General features: G+C 46.7%; 1 protein-coding gene across 7 annotated transcripts in view; it reads right to left on the bottom strand.

Annotated features, from left to right (window-relative positions):
- IRF2 (interferon regulatory factor 2) overlaps positions 1-19,402 on the bottom strand; it is a 79,827-nt gene that overhangs the window by 19,968 nt on the left and 40,457 nt on the right. For all 7 annotated transcript variants that reach the window (XM_038560430.1, XM_038560429.1, XM_038560431.1 and 4 more), the window contains 4 exons: positions 12,693-12,792; positions 11,115-11,291; positions 10,741-10,787; positions 1,332-1,449 (listed from right to left, as the gene is read on the bottom strand). In XM_038560430.1, coding sequence (XP_038416358.1) covers positions 1,332-1,449; positions 10,741-10,787; positions 11,115-11,291; positions 12,693-12,792 — 442 coding nt within the window. The remainder of the gene's footprint in view (positions 1-1,331; positions 1,450-10,740; positions 10,788-11,114; positions 11,292-12,692; positions 12,793-19,402) is intronic.

Raw genomic sequence — 19,402 nt, 5'->3', positions numbered from 1 at the left:
CTGCAGCCTCCTGTCCTCAGCTGAGGATCCAGACATGAAGGCACCTGGACAGGAGGTCTGCTCTCATCGTTCTGCATGATCTCACCGGTTCTTAGCAGCACCAGAAGCCCTGACTGTCTACAAACTGGAGAAAAGTGTAACGGCCCTATAGGTGCCTTGAGGGCAGAGCCTGGTGCTGGATGCTGTGGCTGGAGGTGGCCTCGCCGCCTGCCGGGGCCTGCACCATCCGGCCGCTCAGCTATGGCTCAGTGCGATCTGGTTGAGGAGAGCCACTCGGGTCACCCTCCTGCCTAAATCCCTCCAAGGGATGGTGTGTACATCGAGTGTGTATGTATGGAAAACATTTGTGCACGTCACTGTCTCTGAAACTTCAATTTAAAAGAAGTAAAAATTTTTTTGAAACGCCCCCTCCAGCAGTTTGGAGATAAAACCCAATGTCCTTCCCATGGCCTGAAAAGTCCGCAGGACCCCACCCTTCGTCCCTCTCTGACACACCCTCGTGCCCCCCTCTCCCCAGCCTCACCCCACTCCACCACTTGGACTTCCCTAGTCTTCCATGTGGGTTCCCACGTCGGGGTCCACGTCTGGCAGTTCCGGGGCCCCCTCCTCACCCACCCACCTCAGAGGAAATGCCACTCCTTCGAGAAGCTTCCAATCTAAATCTGGCCCCAGATAGTCTCTCTTGTTTTCTTCTTCATAGCATTTTCCACAAATGCTAGTGTCGTAGTTATCCATGGCCTTAGTGAACTGTCTCCTTCCAGGGAACTAGGGTTTGGGCCTGTCCTGTTCCCCAACCTATTGCTAGCACGGAGTCTGGTATACAGAAGGTGCTCAAGAATCTTTGTGGAATCCAAGCGTGCCCTCAGGCTACATGTCTCTGCCTCAGTTCTTTCGTGTGTAAGAGGAGCGCCACTCTTTGCGTCAGGTATGCCACGGAGCAGGTTCCACGAGGACCCAAGAGGACAGTCATCCCTCTTCTTGTTCCCAAATTCAAAGAATAACGCTTTTGTCCATGTGACCAGTTATTGAAAGATGGAGAACCACTAATCATGAGCCACTGGGGGAAAAAAAACCCCATTTCATCTACTGGAATCTCCTGGGAAGTCACTCTTGGCCTATTTTCTTGAGGCTGACCCATCAAAAGTTCCTTTATCGGATCCTCAAAGGCCTTTATTTTTCAGCCCTGAAATCTGGGGCTGGAACTCTGCCCTCTGAGATGGTTCCAAGACCTCCTCCCACTGACTATGTTATTTCAAATCACGTTTTACAAATTTTTAGATCCCAGGGGGCTGCTCGTGTGTATAAAAAAATGAGATGTCAAAACAGTTTACCTATGATGTTCACCGTACTATCCACTTCATTTTTTATAGCTGAAGTCAGGACGGCATACTCAGGAGAAAGATCACTTACTCCATTACTAAGCCCCAAAGATGACTCAACTGGTTCTTGCTAGGAAGAAGAAAAGAAAAAAGAATTGAGAACACTTCCTTTCCCTCCCTCCTTTTTCTTAGTTTAAATTCTACCCTCTGTCTACTTTTCTTTTTCTTTCTTTTTCTTTCTTTTCTTTTTTTTTTTAAACTGCTAGGGTCATGCTCGTCCCCTGAATACATTCCCTACTAATTTAAATCAGCCTGGAGCTAAAGCAGCGCATTTCTGCATGGAGTACACTGCCAGGTATTTGCCTACTTTCATTTTCCTTCGAGGACATGGTTCAAGCCCATCTGGTTTGCTTTTATGAAAGGCTTACACCTGTAGACTATAGTCTGGGGGCTGCGCGGGGCTGCAGAACTGTCTGTGGGAAGTAGCGTGAGCCTCGCTTCCAGATCCTTCTTCTCTGAGGGAGTGCTCCAAAGGGGCAACTCCTGGCTTTCTCTGGAAGGAATCATGCCACCTCTTTGGAAACCATTTCTGGGGGAAATGTCTGCCTCAACCACCGAGCCAAGAACAGGAGCCCAGGGGACTCTGTGAATGACTTCTCCTCCCATAAGGTTTGTCTTGCACCTTGGCCACTTGAGCACCAGGCCCTGGGTGGGTGGCAGGTGACACAGGCCAGATGGTGCAGGAGGCCTCCTCCCCCAGTGGAGTCCAACTGGGCAACCCCACACCCATGGCTTCCCACAGAGGCCTCCCGAGAGCCTGAAGGTCCCAGGCAGCCCGGGAGTCTACTTGTTCCTACTGATGAAGCGATGCAACAACTTCCTTGCCCCTTAGTGTAGCTCTTGCTTCTGCCTTATTCAAGTGCATCGGAACCCTCCAACCTCTGGGGGAGCCAACCAACTTTGGGGAGAGCCAATTCCTGAGCTGCAGACTTCCAGCATTTTGATGAGAGAGCTCTTGCTCGGGGTAAGACTGCATTTGCATCTATGAGAGGAATTGTGTCAGAAAAAAAAAAAAAAAAAAAGCCACACAGGACAAGTCCTTCAGGAAACCAAAATGAAGAGTGGGGGCAGGGGCGGGCAGAAAGAACAAGCTGGGAGCAGAAGATCATCAGAGGTACAGATGCCTGTGCTTTGAAAAATCCAGAGTGGGGGGCACCTCTAAGGCATGTGGGGTGTTCTGATGGGTTTATGTGCTACCTGGAAATCAACGGTGAACCCCCACCCCCACCCAGCCCCACTGTCGAAATCTTGGGAAAGCCACCTAGGGAAGGTCATGATCCCAACCTGGCAAACTCCCATCATGACAACTGTGACTTGGAAGACATCCCTTCACTACATAGCTCAGTCCTGAGAACCTCCCACCCCGCATGGCTCACAAGAGGCACGACAGGGCGCAGAGGACGGGCCCAGGACAGGGAGCCCCCTGCCCCCCGCCCCCAGGTAGCGTCTTTACCCCTTCCTCCTGCAGCGCCTTGCACTACCTCCTTGTATGAGGCCTTCCTGGGGATAACTCGCTTGCCTGTGACTTGAGTCTTCATCCTTTCCCCTCGTCTACAGCCAAACTTCTGACAAGGATCTGCCCTTCCCACCTTCCCCCCCCTCCTTGCACCTCTGCACCCATGACAGAGCCTGGTCTGGCCACCACACCAGCCTTGGCCTTCAGCTCCAGCCCCCGCCTCCAGCCCTGGCCTCTTACTCCAGCCTCCAGCTCCAGCCTCCAGCCCCGGCCTCCAGCTCCAGCTCTTAGCCCCAGCCTCCAGCCCTGGCCTTCAGCTCCAGCCTCCAGCCTCGGCCTCCAGCCCTGGCCTCCAGCTCCAGCCTTGGCCTTCAGCTCCAGCCTCGGCCTCCAGCTCCAGGCTCCTGCAGGGCTGCTATGACCAGCCCGCTATCTGCCCAGCTTCGCAGTCATGCAGGACCTGGGGTCAGAGCCTGGCTCTGTCACCTTGTGCTGGATGCAGGAACTCATTTTACTCTCTTCAGCCTCGTCCAGGGCACTATAGACAGCAGTAAACCAAGGGCAGTAAAACAAGGACATCCCAGGGATGATGTGATAATTAAGTGAGATTTAATAGGGACCTGGCACTTACTATCAAGTAAATGCTTCTGATCATCCAAGCCTTAGTCAGGCCAATAAAACTGTTCTCCCAAATACTGTGACCTGTCCTCAGGTGCTGGGGCTCAACCCCACACTCTGACATCCAACAGGGAGGAAGGACGGCACTACCCCTCTCGCCAATGTGACAGTCCCATGTTATTCTAATTCTCCACCTTCTCGTGGCACCTGCCACTCTCGCTGCTTCCTCGGGGGCGTCTTCCCGTCTCCCCACTCCCCCACCCCGTCGTGCTCCACGTGTCACTTGGCCACTTCCTTTCCCTCAATTAGCCCAAAGATCCATGTACAGAACATCAGAAGGAATGATGAAAAGAACCGCTAATCTGTATGGCTTTCTTTCGTTGTCGAGTTATTTCTTACTCATTCTGCTTCTAGATTTCTTATAAAAGTAATGAGGCAGTCGAGACTTGCACGTATTTAAAAACCTAAATTATTCTGATCTCAACTGAAGGCCTCGGAGTGTTTCACATGATCTACTGTTTAATTAGCGGCAAGTGATACTTCTATCACTTTACACTTGAGAAAACATGACTCAGAGACTAAATTAATTTTCCAAGATCACTCTACTTTTAGCTTGAGGAGATGCAAGAACTGAACTCAGTCTCTGGTCACGCCACACGATCCTATTCCAGGAGCTTTCTGCCTTAATAAACCCTGCACTGATCCCAGTGGAGATTCAGAAGGAACTATTTTTGACACCTTTGTAGTCTCCACCCCAACCCCACCTTGTGTCCTGCGCTACTTCTCTATCGGAATGGTACACTCTCTACCATCGGAGACTGAGTCGGACTCTTTTGGACACTGACTCCTCCTGTCCCACTCCTCCCATCCCCTGTTGCTTCTGAAGTCTTCAGTGCCAACCATCTCATTGGTCCTATCACTCTAGAAGAACAGTATAGTAAACTGAGCAGTGGTAGGTAGCCAGCATCTCTCCGAAAGCTCTCTCTCTATTCAGGGTGCAAGATGAGGTTCTTCACTGTACTCGGTCAAACCTAACTATATACCTTTTTCTTTTTTTAAGCAAGGAACTCAAATGAAAAGAAGGGGTGCACAGTTCTGTATGGAACATGTGCGCAGAGGTCTCTGTCTAGCATCCTCTGGTCCCATACGGTGCCCACCCCTGCCCCGTCCCCCTGCCTTGCTCTACCGTAGCCTGGCCTCATTAATCCTAGGCCAGCCTCCCTCTCTCTGGCCCCTTTCTTACTTAGATGTAGGTTCACTTATGAGTCAACTAGTTTTGGTTTCTAACCTGCTCCCAGAGGAAACCAAACCGAGACTACGCCTTAGTGCATTAACTTTGCCACGTATGTACGGTGCATTAACTCTGCTTCCGTGGTGCATTCACTCTGCCAAGTATGTATGCCCAAGAACCTTTTTTCACAGCATGGGATCTAAAGTTTGTCTGCAGTTTAAGGGGTTTGGGGCAAAGGCACAAACTGGCACAAGAGGTCCAGGGCAGGAGCCACTCTCTATAGACCTCTAACACAACACATCTTTGTTTGGTCTCTAAAGCTACGCTTGCGGCAGGGGCGTGAGGATGGGCCCAAGTCAGAGGACAGCAAGGACTACTCAGCCCCCTCTGCTCCAAGTCCATTCCATCTCATCCCTAAGCCACAGCCCCCTGTCTAGATGTCACTTTCCTTAAGGCCAAATGCAACGGCTGCCTGAGCTTTTCCGTCTGCAACCCAGCCCCTACCGCCAGCAGTGCCCTAATTCATCTGTGCAAAGCCAGTCTCCTTGAAGTCAAATGTAAGGACATCTCTAGGTCTCTCTACTAAGTAAAATTTCAGGCTGACAGCTGGGCTTTGTAAAGTAGCCCAGGGGTGGGGCGCCTGGGTGGCTCCGTCGGTTGGGCATTCGACTCTTCAGATCTCAACTCAAGGTCTTGATCTCAGTGTCGTGACTTCAAGCCCAGCATGGAGCCTACTTAGAAAAACAAAAATAAAAGAATAAAAGTAGCCCAGAGGGATTGCCACTCCACACCATGAGGCGGCTAGTAAAACAGGTTAATGCCTCCTGCCAGGTCCTACGACACCATCCTCCCTTCCTTCCCTGGAACTAGACCGCCTTCATTCTCCTCCTACTCTCATTGTGACCTCCCTTTGACTTCTCTCCTTGGCTCCCTTTCCTCTTCGCCTTGTCCTTGGGTCTCTGTGTGTGTCTGATACAGCTTCTCCTTGGAGCAGGCACCTGCTGTCAAGGCCTCCAGTATCATTCCTGAGCATGTGACCACACACCTGCGCCCCCCACACTGACCGGAGCTCTGGGCCCATCAGCTCCCACTCTCTACCTGACATTTGTTTCAGAGAGCTCTCTGTCCTCTCAAACTCAACATGTTCCAAGTTAAACTCCCCGCCTTTTCCACAAAGCATGCTCCACTCCCAACGTTCGCTCCTGGGAGGTGTGAAGACCCAGGGCTTCCTCTTTGATCTACTCCTGTCTTCATCCTCCGTATCCTCTCCAACATCGCCTCTCTTTCCACGCGCCACCATCTTCATCTTCACTTGCCCTCCACTTGCTCTTCTTCTCCTCCCCTCCATTCCTTCTTACTGCCAGGAGAAAGACCTCCCCCCCCCCCTTACACAGCAACTCCGTCACGCTCCGATCCTACCCAAGGAGTTCAACACCAAGCCTTATTTTGCAACCTCATCCACAGAGGTTACTCTGTCACCCAGTCTTCAGACTGAGCCCTGAGCGTAACCTCAAGAGCCACCGGGAGCGGAAGGAGGCACCAGTGCCAAACAGGCAGGGCAAGCCCTCTCTCCTGCTCCATCTGGGCCAGCTCTGATTTTATCTGTTTTTGAAGTGGGTTGCCACTCTGTGTTTTCATCTGGTTAAGGTTTAAAAGCGGAAGGCCTCTTCCAACGGATGAAGGGATCCCTCCAGTATCAGCCCTGATGGGTGGCCTTTGGACGGTGACAGGGAGCCTGTTGTTTTTAATCTAGCTCAAGTCACCATCAGAGCCAACAGCTCGATTAGAAAGTTCTGCTAGAAACCAGTACCTGCTTCTCTGCAACTTCTCCCCAGCGGTCTGCATTCAGAACTGACACAGGCCAAGTCTGCTCTCTCTCTACCAGGTGACTTTAGAGACCCTCCTCGAATAGATTTCCCATCTCAGCACCAAGGCTTTGATCTGGAAGCACTTTATAGTTTCAAAGCACTCATGTTTCATCTGCAAACAATCCTGGGAGGCGGGCAGTATTAATTTCTAATCCTCCCCACCCACGGCCTTTTGTTTCCACTGTTGCCTCACATAGACTCCTGCTCTAATGAAGCCGGTTTCCTGACTCATCCAGCGAAGACCAAACAGCAACCTCCAACTTCCTGGCCTTCATCTGATGCTCCCGGTGCTGGGGATTGACTACCATCTTGCTTCACCCACACCCCAAAGCCAGGCTCGGGTCCCAGGCTCTTGAAATGTCAAGAGGCACCAGGTAGAGTGAACAAGCGTGGGTTTGGGGGCTGGATTGACCTGGATTCAAATCCCAGCTTCGTAAAGCACTGCTACATTGGGGAAATTACTCACCCCCCTCCCACCCCGGCCATGCCTCCAGCTCCTCCTATGCAAACAGAAGATGACCTGGCCACCCCAGGGAGAGCTAGATGACATAATAATCGGTGCTCAGAACTTGGTAGAGGCTAAAAAATGTCAGCTACCACCCCCCTCTGTTTATCCCCTTCTCTCCTGACAGATCTTGGCCCTGGGACATTTTTGGAAACACATATGTGCACCGATGATGCACGACATAGGATGGTTCACTGTTGCCTATCCTAGGCTTATTTCTTTAGACGGCCAGTTACCTCCACACAGGCAAGGCCTACTTTAAGTAATAAATGGCTCGCTGAGTTCAGAGCATATTTACTCCTAAAAAGAACATCAAAGAATATTGAGGCAGAGTTCCTGCACCTACCACGTGGCCAGTAGGGTCTCAGTTTCCCAGTCTCGGGGAAGCTATTTGCTGAGGGGAACAACTGCCTGAGCGACCCAGGGAAAATCCTGACACTTAGCCCACATGTGCTAAACATCCTTTCCTAGTTAAAACTTCAACTCAAACTCAATGAAGACTGGGAGGAGCTTGTCTCAATAGCAAATCTTCACCCCTAGTTACCACACGCAAGACAAATGCTGTCAGTGGAAGAAACCTGTCTCATTAATCCTGTTGCACTTCTGCATAGGACATATTAACTCAGAGCTTAGACGTTGTGACAACAAAAAGTAATGTATTAATAGCTCGGTAAGGATAAAGTCCTTCAACTATACAATTCCACACAACCTGTAGAGCTCACTTGGGAATGTTCTATAGCAACATTCAGTGAACACCATGGTGTTAGCTGTCAGGAGCCACAAAACCTGGGAAGGCTACTGGCCTTATCTATGTCTTGCTGCTATACTGGGACAGATGCAAGCAGATTTCAATTCAAAAGTTAGGCTGTGAGGGGCACCTGGGGTGGCTCAGTGGTTGAGCATCTGCCTTTGGCTCAGGTCATGATCCAGTCCCGCATGGGGCTCCCCGTAGGGAGCCTGCTTCTCCCTCTGCCTATGTCTCTGCCTCTCTCTGTGTGTCTCTCATGAATAAATAAATACGATCTTAAAAAAAAAAAAAGTTGGGCTGTGCTTATTTCTGATGAATTGCCTGTCTTCTGCTGAAGGAACAATGTCCCTGTGAGGGATAGGTCTTAGGTATTCACCAAACTGTCATCACTGGAAGACCTTACAATGTACACTTGGCTGGGACGGAACTTGACAGATACAGCTCTTTGGAAGAGGAAAACTCTCACTGGTTTCCCTGGGCCAGTATGGCCCAACTTCACCCAGGGCTGTCCATCCCACAACTTGCTGCACTGATTGGCCATATGGAAGACACTACCATGTCCTCTGCTTATGAGAACACCCCGTGTCATCAATTCTAAAATGCACATCTCCTCGAATGTCCACAGCCCTAAAATAGAATGTGCCTTGTAATCAATTATGGGCCATGGTTTCATTGCAAGCAGTTTTTCTTGCTTAGACCTCCCTAAAATAATGGTGTGTCTTATACTTACTGGCATCTGATATTCAATGGACTATGGAAGATGTGTCTGAGCAAGGTTTGCTGAAAGTGAACATCGGTCACTCCATTCTTCCCTGTCTTCTAACTGACATTATGACATTAAATCTGCATTGCAATGTAAAACCTCTACTCCTGCCTCACACATTTTATTTATTTATGCATCTATTTGGGGATCAAATATGTATTATCTGTTCTGTACCACACATTGAGCTAGATGCCATAAAAGTTGTAGTAAATATGACATAGTCATACTTAAGATGGTAGCAAATTCTTCCAAGTCACGTATTTGTGGGGAAGTTAGTTTAGTTTTCTGACTAAACAACACTAATAAAAATGCAGGCCCCAGAAAAAAAATCCAAACTCTGGGAAACTTGATACAACTAATAACTCGTTTTTTACTTCAGTTGCAAGGAAAAATAAAATTTTTAAAAAGTGATGTTAAGGGAGACTTACAGATTTAAAAAAATGTATAAAGGAAAAGACTTATAGATTTTTTAAAAAATGTTAAGAGACATACCCCCAAGTCACAGTGTGTGAACCTTAGATGGATTTTCATTCAAGTAAACGGACCGTATAAAAATGACATCACTTATGACACCTGGGAACCTGAACACTGACTGGATATCTGACAAAACTGAGGATTTACTAATTCTTCAGATGCTATAGTGATACTGTGTTATTTTTAAAGAATGTCCATATTTTAAGGTGTACACTGAAATAGTTATGGGGAAAAAATGATACGATGTGGAATTTGTTTGAAAATAGTGTGCTGAACCATACAAAATGGTTTTTGTGAATCAAAAATGGCCAAATATCTGTCATTCCTATGGGGTGGAGGGACGTGGATGGAGTTACTCCTGAAACAGAATAGCCAGGAGCTGGTTAATGTGGAAATTGGGGTGATGGTGACAGAGCAAATTCTACTCAGTTGTCTCATCCTGTGTGCATAAAATGTTTCCATGATAAAAAGTTAAGAGACAATTAGGCCTCAGTACTCTGCTGTATTTAAAATAAGTCACAAACTGTAGATATTTTGAGTGAAACTGGACATATCACTGCTGAAATACTCTGCTGAAAATATTTGTTTTCCACTCGGAAGGGAAGGGGAATATGAAACTTTAACACTTGATCTCAGCTTCCCCTCAAACTATCTCTACCCCCACAAGTCTCACTTTATATCAGAAGTCAGTATTTCTGTATTTCTTCTGACTATCTGGACTAACTGGCTTGCTTTTAAACACTGTGCTGTCTGGACGGTTTGGTTCTTCCCTCCGATAGTGATTCTGGATTAGGAATTGGAATACTTGGCGTCACCTTTAAGTGCAGTTCTACACGACCACGCGACTTTGGCCATGAGTCCCACGGCCCTTGGGCCCACGGCCCTCAGCTCCCTTGAACCTCAGTTTCTTCATTTTGTAAACAGAGTGCACTGAACCCTAAGACAGTCTTCTCTCTGATGGCCTGTAGGCCTGGGGGTGTGGTATCTCCTCTTTGCTCAGCAACTGAAGCTCATCCTCAATTTGGCATGGATATATGGCTATGCTCTGGCTATTTAACAAAGGCCTTCCAATCCAGGCACAAAGATGCTCACACGTCAGGGGATTCCAGACTACACAGCCCCCTGAAAGGCTCACATGCACACGCATGCGCATGTGTACACACACCCCTACAGAAAACCTTTGGGAGTCAGTTCTGGGATGGAGCAGAGAAAATCGGCTGGGAACTACACTAATAGGGTGTTCAAAGGTACCCCCCAACCTAATGGCATGTCATGGAATAGATAACGTAACAGGTAGGTGATATGTCTTAATACAAGTATATAATATATAATATGCCTTAAGATCTACTGAATAGCCTGGAAACGTACTCGATATGATCAGATAGCTGGCTATTGGAGCTCGCCTGGAGCTCTGGGCCCCGCTGGCAACAGTCGTGGGGACCAGATGGAGCTCAGTGTGAACTGGGGACTTCATTCATAAATTGTTCAGTGAGATCGGATTAAGCAGGGGATAGGTGTACTGAGTCTGCGCGAGGGGACAGGCCAAAGAGGAGACATGAAAAGCACAGAAAACACAACAGCCGAAGAAGAAAGATCAAATACGTCACAGGGATCATGTTACTTGTTTTTATGAGACAGAACAGGAATTACTAACACAGTCACAACTTTGGCTTTTTCATCTGAACCACCAAAGATTACCTTGATGTGCTTAACTCTGTCTTCTTTCTCGGTCTTTGGTTTCTTTCCTGTGGCAACAACAAAAAAATAGTTGGGGGTCACTTCCTGAGGAATGTACAGAGAAACGTTCTCCCCCCACCTCCTCAGTTCGTTCTGGAACTCTCAATGAACTCCGTATATGCTTTAATCTACACATGGTCAAAATTCCACAGGGTTCTCTGACCGTCTCTGGTGACCTGATGGTCACTTGCCCCAGCCAGGCAGAGGTGGGACGATCATCCACAGTGTGAACAAGTGTTCTAACCTCAGACTTACCACAGATGTGGAAATACAGAAATCGTGGAGGTATGGCGATCTATATTACATGGCCATTATTCTAGTCAGTAAATATCTACCTTTCTTAGAAGGTCGCTCAGATAAGGGCAACATCCGGTACACTCTGAATGCATTGTTTCCCTTCTTTATACTTTTATCCTTGACTTCCTCAATGTCAGGCAAGGAGTTCATGGCACATCGAAAATTCGCCTTCCATGTTTTTGGATCAGGTTTATCTACTCCCGGTTGATGCTTTCCTAACAAAATAGCCAAAAGAATGAAGGTTAAGAAAAACAGGGGAAATAATATAGGGTAGAAGTTTCTGGAAACATAGTCTTGCTGACCAGGTACTGCAGAGACCCCATCATTTTTTTTTAGAGACCCCATTTTTAATTCCAGGCTACTACAGATTTGCCTGGGACCAAGACTGAATTCCTGGGATGTGAGAACTTTTGTCTTAAAACCTGGACAGTTCTGGGCAAACTGGGACAAACCGGTCACCCTGGCATGAGAAAAAATTAATAATGATAGAAGATAGGAGTCGAGGTAAGTAACCGAGAAAGCTTGGCAGGTTGGGGAGGCCAACAAGCCCAGGTAACTAGAGCGCCTCTTTTTCATCTGACTCTCAAATATTAGTAAAAAGGCTATTCCTATAAACAGCTCTCTACTTACATTTTCTTATAAACAAATATATTCTTGACTACCTTTTGGAGAGATAAGTTCCAACCAAATTTACCACTCCAGAACAAATAGGTTCTATATTCCCCTGGCGTACACCTGAAGAGCATAATCAGAACCCCACATTTAAAGGAAATTTAAGGACTAAGTTGCTATAGGATGGGCAAAGTATCACTTCTGAGTGACAGAGTCTGTGGCCCATGTGTCCTGGATGGGATGTGCCTGGGGACACGCCACAGGTTTTTCAGAGCTGTCTTCATGAGGCCATAAGCCATATACATGCAGCGGGAAAAAAAAAAACCAACAATGGTTATTAACACTGTATTGTAGAACTGAAATTTGCTGAAAGTACATCAACGTTCTCACCAAAAATAAAAAATAAAAGGTCAAGGGATCCCTGGGTGGCGCAGCGGTTTGGCGCCTGCCTTTGACCCGGGGCGCGATCCTGGAGAACTGGGATCGAATCCCACGTCGGGCTCCCGGTGCATGGAGCCTGCTTCTCCCTCTGCCTGTGTCTCTGCCTCTCTCTCTCTCTGTGTGACTATCATAAATAAGTAAATAATAAAAAATGTTTAAAAAAAATAAAAGGTCAAATATGAGAGGTAATGGATGTGTTAATTAATGGGGAGAATCTTTACATAGTGCATAAATCAAATCATCACGTGGTATGTTCTAAATATCTTACAATTTTATTTGTCCATTATATCTCGATTTTTTAAAAAAAGAAAGCACTGGGGCACCAGGGTGGCTCAGTTGGTTAAGCATCTGCCTTCAGCGCAAGTCATGGTCTCGGGGTCTTGGGATCAAGCCCTGAAAGTCGGGCTTCCTGCTCAGTGGGAAGTCTGCTTCTCCCTCTGCCCCTCCCACCCCACTCCTGCACTCTCTCTCTCTCTCAAATAGATAAATAAAATATTTTTAAAAAGGCATGAAAGCAACAACAACAATAGCATCTACCTCTATACACGATGCGGTTTTAATACCTGTATGGATCGCCCAGTTTCTAAAGAGTGGTGCATCTTTTTCCACATCCCACCCATGTCTAGCTGCATGCATCCAAGGGATCTGGAAAATCTTCTTTTCCTAAAAAAAAAAAAAAAAAAAAAAAAAAAGAAGAATTAAAAAAAAAAAAAAGACTGCGGCAATAGGGTTTTAGCCACCTTTACAGAAGGTCTCTCCATCCTAGCCAGTAAGATTCTCTACTAAGGGACACTGGGTGTGCAGAGTGTCTATGGCAAAATCCACTAGGAACCAAACCTGCCTCCTCACTGGGCCCCAGATCTTGACAGTCCTACTGGGGAGAGATTCAGAGTCGTATGGAGTCTGGCAGAACAGGAATGCATGCCAAGGTCCAAGGACTTGATTTGGGGATATGCCAATGTGTTCCATTATGTGTGCCATTTCTCCTTAAAGGACCACAGATGACTGGCCACCGACCGAAACTTCTAATGCTTATTGTTATCATTGAATTCCATCATTTGCTAGAGAGGAACTCCAGTTGCCTTAGGTAAATTAAAATTTAGGCAACTTTCCAAAATTATACCCATTTGTGCTGCTAAAGGGAAATTGGGGTTATCTGAGGTCATGGCCACAGAGATCAAATACCTCAAACTACTGTGCAGCCAACAGAAATAGAAGATTCGGTCTAATGTGTCTACTCAGGGGTTAAAACCTGCATGAAACAGCAAGAAGATGTATGGAATGTGTGGCCATGATTACTACTTTTCTCGTAGAGAAAAGGTTTTTGGTACAAATCTTACGGTAGACCCTTTCCATCTCTCTCACAGCCTTGAGAGGTAGGTAACTCAGTTTATACCAACCCTGGCAAACATGGGATTAGACACTAGCGTTTTGGAAACAACTTCTTCAAGCAACAACTTGTGCAACTTCTTTAACCAGCAATCCTGACAGGACCAGCAGTCACTAAGTTCCCACGGCACTTGACTGCCCACCTGTTCACATGGTCTAGTTTCCTTTTTTTGCAAGCACCTACTGAGCTACATATATGTAATAATTTCTGCTTTACAGTTGAGGAAACTGAGGAAGAGAATTAAATTATACAGCTAAGGAAATTATCATAACAAGTGTCCAAATTCAAAACCAGGTCACGTACCCCACACTCAATCACCTAGTCCCATCACACGCTGTCTCCCAGGAGTCAGACGGAGATTTCCCATCCTATGACACATCTGTTGTCTTGGATTCTGTGGAAACCAGGCCCAGGAAAACTATGTGTTTTTAAGCCCTAGAGGTAGTTCTGGTAGATTCTAGGTATGGGGAATCCTTGCACAATACACCGGGAAAGGAAAAAAATGTCAGTAGGGATTTCCCACCACTTTGGTCTCACACAATGAAAGACAGGAAGGGTCCCAGTTGACCCCCAAAAGGACTCAATGCCTCTATAGAAGCCTGAGCTAAAAATACTTCAGAATATTTGAGAGTTCCCCAAAAACTGTCAAAAGGGAAAATTCTGTTGTATTTAAAACTCAGTTAATAAAAAGAACTGAAAGTGAGAGACTTCTCATAAACCCCTCCCCATCCATGGAGATAGCATGGTTTCAGGTCAGCCATTTCCAAAGAGCAGTGTCAGCCAAGGGCTGGGTGAAATTTTATTTTATTTTATTTTATTTTATTTTATTTTATTTTATTTTATTTGTTTTTTAATTTTATTTTTTTAATGTAGATGAAACATCAGAGAGCAGTCTTTTAATGCAGTTTTTGATGTTCACATGAAAATGAAAAAAAAACAAATAAATGTATTTTGGTGAAGGAGTTCTCCTGAAAGTGCAACCAGAATCTAAATGTTTATGCCTACAGATGCAGATCCTTTATAGAATTGCTGCTGCACATTTCTGTAGGTCAAAAGAGTTGTGGAGGTGATGCAATCTGAAATCTATCTTAAACACAAAGTTGATTCTGATAAATAGATTTTTTTAAGCATCTGCATGCATGGAGTTGCATGTGTGTGCACACAGATGCACACAACTACCAAATTTAGTCTCACTGAAACTATCCCCAAATCACGAACCCACAAACATAATGACTAAACCTAGCAATTATCCGCCATGGATCCATGGATCCTCTTTCCTGGGCAAAAGGTCTGAATGGACCTTTCTTGAAAGAAGATAGATAAATGGCCAGTAGCACATGAACACACCCCAAATCATTAATCATCAGGCCAATGCATCTCAAAACAATAATGAGATACCATCTCCTACCCCCCAGGATGACAGAATAAAGTAATATAAGTAAATAAATAATAAGTTGGTGGTCAGGATGTGGAGAAAGAGGAACCTTCCTACATTGCTGGCGGGAATGTCAAATGGTGTAGACGCTGTGGAAATCATTTGGCTCTTCCTCAAAAAGTTAAACACAGAGTGTCCACAAGACCCAGTAATTTCATTCAAAGACTTATAAACAGATGTCGAAACAAACATTTATATGTGAATGTTCATAACAGCACTACTCACAATAGCTCAAATGTCCATCAACCGATGAATGGATAAAGGAAATGTTGTACATGCACAAAATGGAATATTATTCGGCCACAAAAAGGAATGTGGCATTGACAAGTGCGACAACACAAATGAGCCTTGAACATTATGCTAAGTGAAAGAAGCTTTCTACAAAAGGCCACATATTGAATGGTCCCATTTATGTGAAATGAGCAGAAAAGGCAAATCCACAGAGATAGAGAGCAGATTAGTGGATGCCTTGCACAACGAAAAGATTTAAAATACTTTGCAATGCAAAGTGACTGCTTAATGGGCAAGTGTTTCTTTCTGGGCTGATGAAAATTCTGGAATTATAGTGGTGAGGCTTGCATATAACATTAAGAGTAGACAATGCTGCTGAATTATACATTTAAAAAATGGCTAAAGTGGTAAATTTTTTAAAAACCTCGTGTCACTTTTAACTAGTTTTTCATGTTGCAAAAAATACTAACAAACATATTACATGTATCTTTTTTTTAAAAAAGCACTATGCTAAAGAAAAAGAAAGTGAGATTCATTTTAAAACTGGAAGAGATTCTGACCAGTAAACATTCCGGTCATAGATCATTGTGTCCTATGGGATGGTGACGGCGTTGCTCTGGGTCTGTGTAGCCTCTGTGACATCAGTATGTGCCATTAGAAGCCCTGAGCGTCCCCTCCACACAGGCTGTGCACACTGTGTATGGAAGTACAACATGTTCCAGACTCTACTCATGTTTATAGAGAGAGAAGACTCTGCCCACATGAGGGAAGGAGAGAGAATCATTGCTTGAGTTGAGAAGATTATCTAGAGTAATGCAGAACAGACGTATGTTGACCCCAAGGGGAAACCGGTTCTCTTAACTCCCTCTGCCTCTTCCCTCCCCTAATACTTGTAAGATGTTCCAACGTACTCTATTTTTGTTTGGACTCCTTACCTTGTGCTGAGCCTGCCTGACATTTCCACAAGCACAAGCCTGCTTTCAATGTGAACAGAAGGATAAGGTATGAAGCTACCTGGTGACACCGTACACTTGGGGAGTGGCCTCAGCTCCAGGGTCTAGGCAGCTCTCCCACATGAAATGAGCATGTCAATAACTGAGTGGCGGGGCAGCCTGGGTGGCTCAGCGGTTTAGCACCACCTTCGGCCCAGGGCCTGATCTGGTGACCCGGGATCGAGTCCCACCTCGGGCTCCCTGCATGGAGCCTGCCTCTCCCTCTGCCTGTGTCTCTGCCTCTCTCTCTGTGTATCTCTCATGAATAAATAAATAAATAAATCTTAAAAAAAATAATAACTGAGTGGGAATCAACCAGAGCTACAAGAGAAACCACGAACCTGGTCATGGCTGCCTCCTTCCTTCCTCAAGAAATGGCCCAGAGAAACCACAAGCAAGCATTTGGACCAGTCCAAAACTGACCTGGTCTCTTGGACAAGTCAATGCCAAGAAGGAAAATAAATAAATAAATAAATAAATAAATAAATAAATAAATAGGGGCCACTGTACATAATCAAGGCAATCAGGAGACACTTCAAGTCAGAATAGCCTTCTCTGGATTCTCACTGAAGAAATCAATTGTAAAAACATATTTTTGGGGAATACACAAGGCATTCCAAATATGGATGATGCAGGGATGAGACTGAAAAATTATGATTAATGATGAGTGGTTTATTCAATTGGTGATCCTATTGTGAATACACAAAAAATGCTCTTAAGTCTTACTGACGTGCAGTATCAGGGAGTTGCTTTCAAATGCCATACACATATACACATAGAAATATTTTAAATGTTAGTAATTTTTAAACTGGATGTGAATTTGAAAACTACACAAGAGGGGCGGCCTAGTCGGTTAAGTGTCTGCTTTTGGCCCAGGTCATGATCCCGGGGTCCTGGGACTGAGCCCCGCATCAGGCTTCCTGCTCAGTGGGGAGTCTGCTTCTCCCTCTACCCCTTCTCCACAATGGTGCTCTCTGTCTCTCTCAAATAAATGAATAAAATGTTTAAAAATAAAAGGAAAAAAACAAAACTACATTCGAATTTGCAGGATGCGTAGTGACTCAGCGGTTTAGCATTTGTCTTCAGCTTAGAGCGTGGTCCCAGGGTCCTGGGATCGAGTCCCACGTTGGGCTCCCTGCATGGAGCCTGCTTCTCCCTCTGCCTGTGTCTCTGCCTCTCTCTTTCTCTCTCTGTGTCTCTCATGAATAAATAAATAAAATCTTAAAAAAAAAAAGAATTTGCTATACTATTCTTTCTAGTCATTAGACTATTCAAATCTGCGAGTATGTTTGCAAATACTCATAATGAAAAGTAACAGGCCCAAGCCAAGGCCTTTTTCATGAGCTAGTGATAATGCTGCTTTGCCAGACATCGTCCCTGCTCCTTCAGAGGATACAAGCCATCACCATCCTCCTCAGGATGCATTAAGAATAAGAAATGAGGGACGCCTGGGTGGTTCAGCGGTTGAGCATCTGCCTTTGGCTCAGGGCGTGATCCTGGAGTCCCGGGATCTAAATCCCACATGGGGCTCCCTTCAGGGAGCCTGCTTCTCCCTCTGCCTGTGTCTCTACCTCTCTCTCTCTCTCTCTCTCTCATGAATAAATAAATAAAATCTTAAAAAAAGAAAAAGAAATGGAAACAAATTTAAGGCATTCATTAGCAACCTATTTGTCTCTTACTAAGATGTCCCGGATATGATGGACTCTCCACTTGAGAGGAACACGACACCCACCAACCCGATGTGCGTAAGCCCAGTTATCTTAACAGAACGAAGCCACAGTCCCCAGCACTGGTCCTCTTGGAGGGCACACACATCGCTCACCTAGAGCCGCCCACGGGTCAGGCAGGAGGCCTAGCACCGAGCCAGCGAGCAGCAGCAATCAAGACGTCCCTGGCCTGCTCTCCAGGGCCTTCCAGCACGGAGGCCTTCACCACCGCGACCGACCGGTCCTGAACAACTGATGTGTAAGTGGGTAACGAAGCCCCACAGACAGTGCCGTTTTCTGAGTTATAACCAGTCCTCAGCAGGAGAAGAGATTTTACAACGACCCCAAGCCACTGAACACACAGCGGGGATTCTCAGTCAGAGTGCCTCTGAACGGAAGAGGGGGCGCCCGGTGGCTCAGCGGTTGAGCATCTGCCTTCGGCTCAGGTCACGATCCCGGGGTCCCGGGATTGAGCCCCGTGTGGGGCTCCCTGCTCAGGGGGGAGCCTGCTTCTCCCTCTCCCTCTGCCCCTCCCCCTGGCTGTGCTCTCTCTGTGTCTCTCTTTCAAATAAATAAATAAAATCTTTTTTTTTTTTCTTAAAGAAGGAAATAAAAGTAAGGTCTCAAGTGAAACATTTCTGTGGGTAGATGAATGCCAAAGCCTAAGTTAGCAGAAACCTCTAGAAAGATGGCCTGAGGAGGTGCAGGCACAGCGGCCGTGGCAGGCCTGCCCGAGCGCACCCTGCCCAGGCCAGTCGGCCGCCCACCGCAGCGGCCCCCCGGGCACCCATGGGCTCCTGTGCCAGCGTCGTCCTGAGAGGCGTCACGGCCCGCTCTCGCCGAGGGCCAGCACAGCGGCCTGTCAGGGTGGCGAAGGGGTCTCCGCTCCCTCTTCTCCAGGGAAGAGAACTCGCAGGCCAAGGGCCGGCTCAGAGAAGCTCAGCAGGGAGGGCCACCCAAGGGGGCCTAGTGCTCAGCTGCGCACAAAGGAATCCGCTCACTTTCCAGTCCTCGGTCAGAAAAACACGGACAAAGTGGGTGGAAGAAAAGGCTTAATGGGGGGGCCCGGCTAGGAAGCAACCCTAAGAGGGTGCATTAGTTTCCCAGAGCTATCGAACAAGCTGCCACAAACCGGGCAGCTTACGGCCACGGAAATCCATCCTGCCACCGTTGTGGAGGCCAGAACTCTCAAATCTAGATGCCAGCAGAGCCATATTCCCTTTCAGAGGCTGTAAAGACCATCTTTCCCGGACATGTCCAGCCTCTGGTGGTTCCAGGTGCTTCCCTGGCTCGTGGCTGTGTCTCTGCAATCTCTACCTCTGTCTCCATGTGGCCTCTGCTCTCCTTTCTCTTCTGCGGATGCTCGTCATCCCATTGGCCCAGCTGGACAAGCTAGGATAACCTTGAGATCCTTAACTTCTTCTGAAGACCCTTTTTTTCCAAGTAATTACACATCCACAGGTTCCGGGGGTTAGGACGTTAGCACAAACCAACCCACTAGGAGGAGAGTTAACCGCAC

The sequence above is a fragment of the Canis lupus genome, chromosome 16 (assembly GCF_011100685.1).
Source record: "Canis lupus familiaris isolate Mischka breed German Shepherd chromosome 16, alternate assembly UU_Cfam_GSD_1.0, whole genome shotgun sequence".
In the NCBI taxonomy this organism is placed as follows: Eukaryota; Metazoa; Chordata; class Mammalia; order Carnivora; family Canidae; genus Canis; species Canis lupus.
The sequence above is the reverse complement of the archived record's forward strand: the minus strand, read 5'-3'. Positions and strand labels throughout refer to the sequence as shown.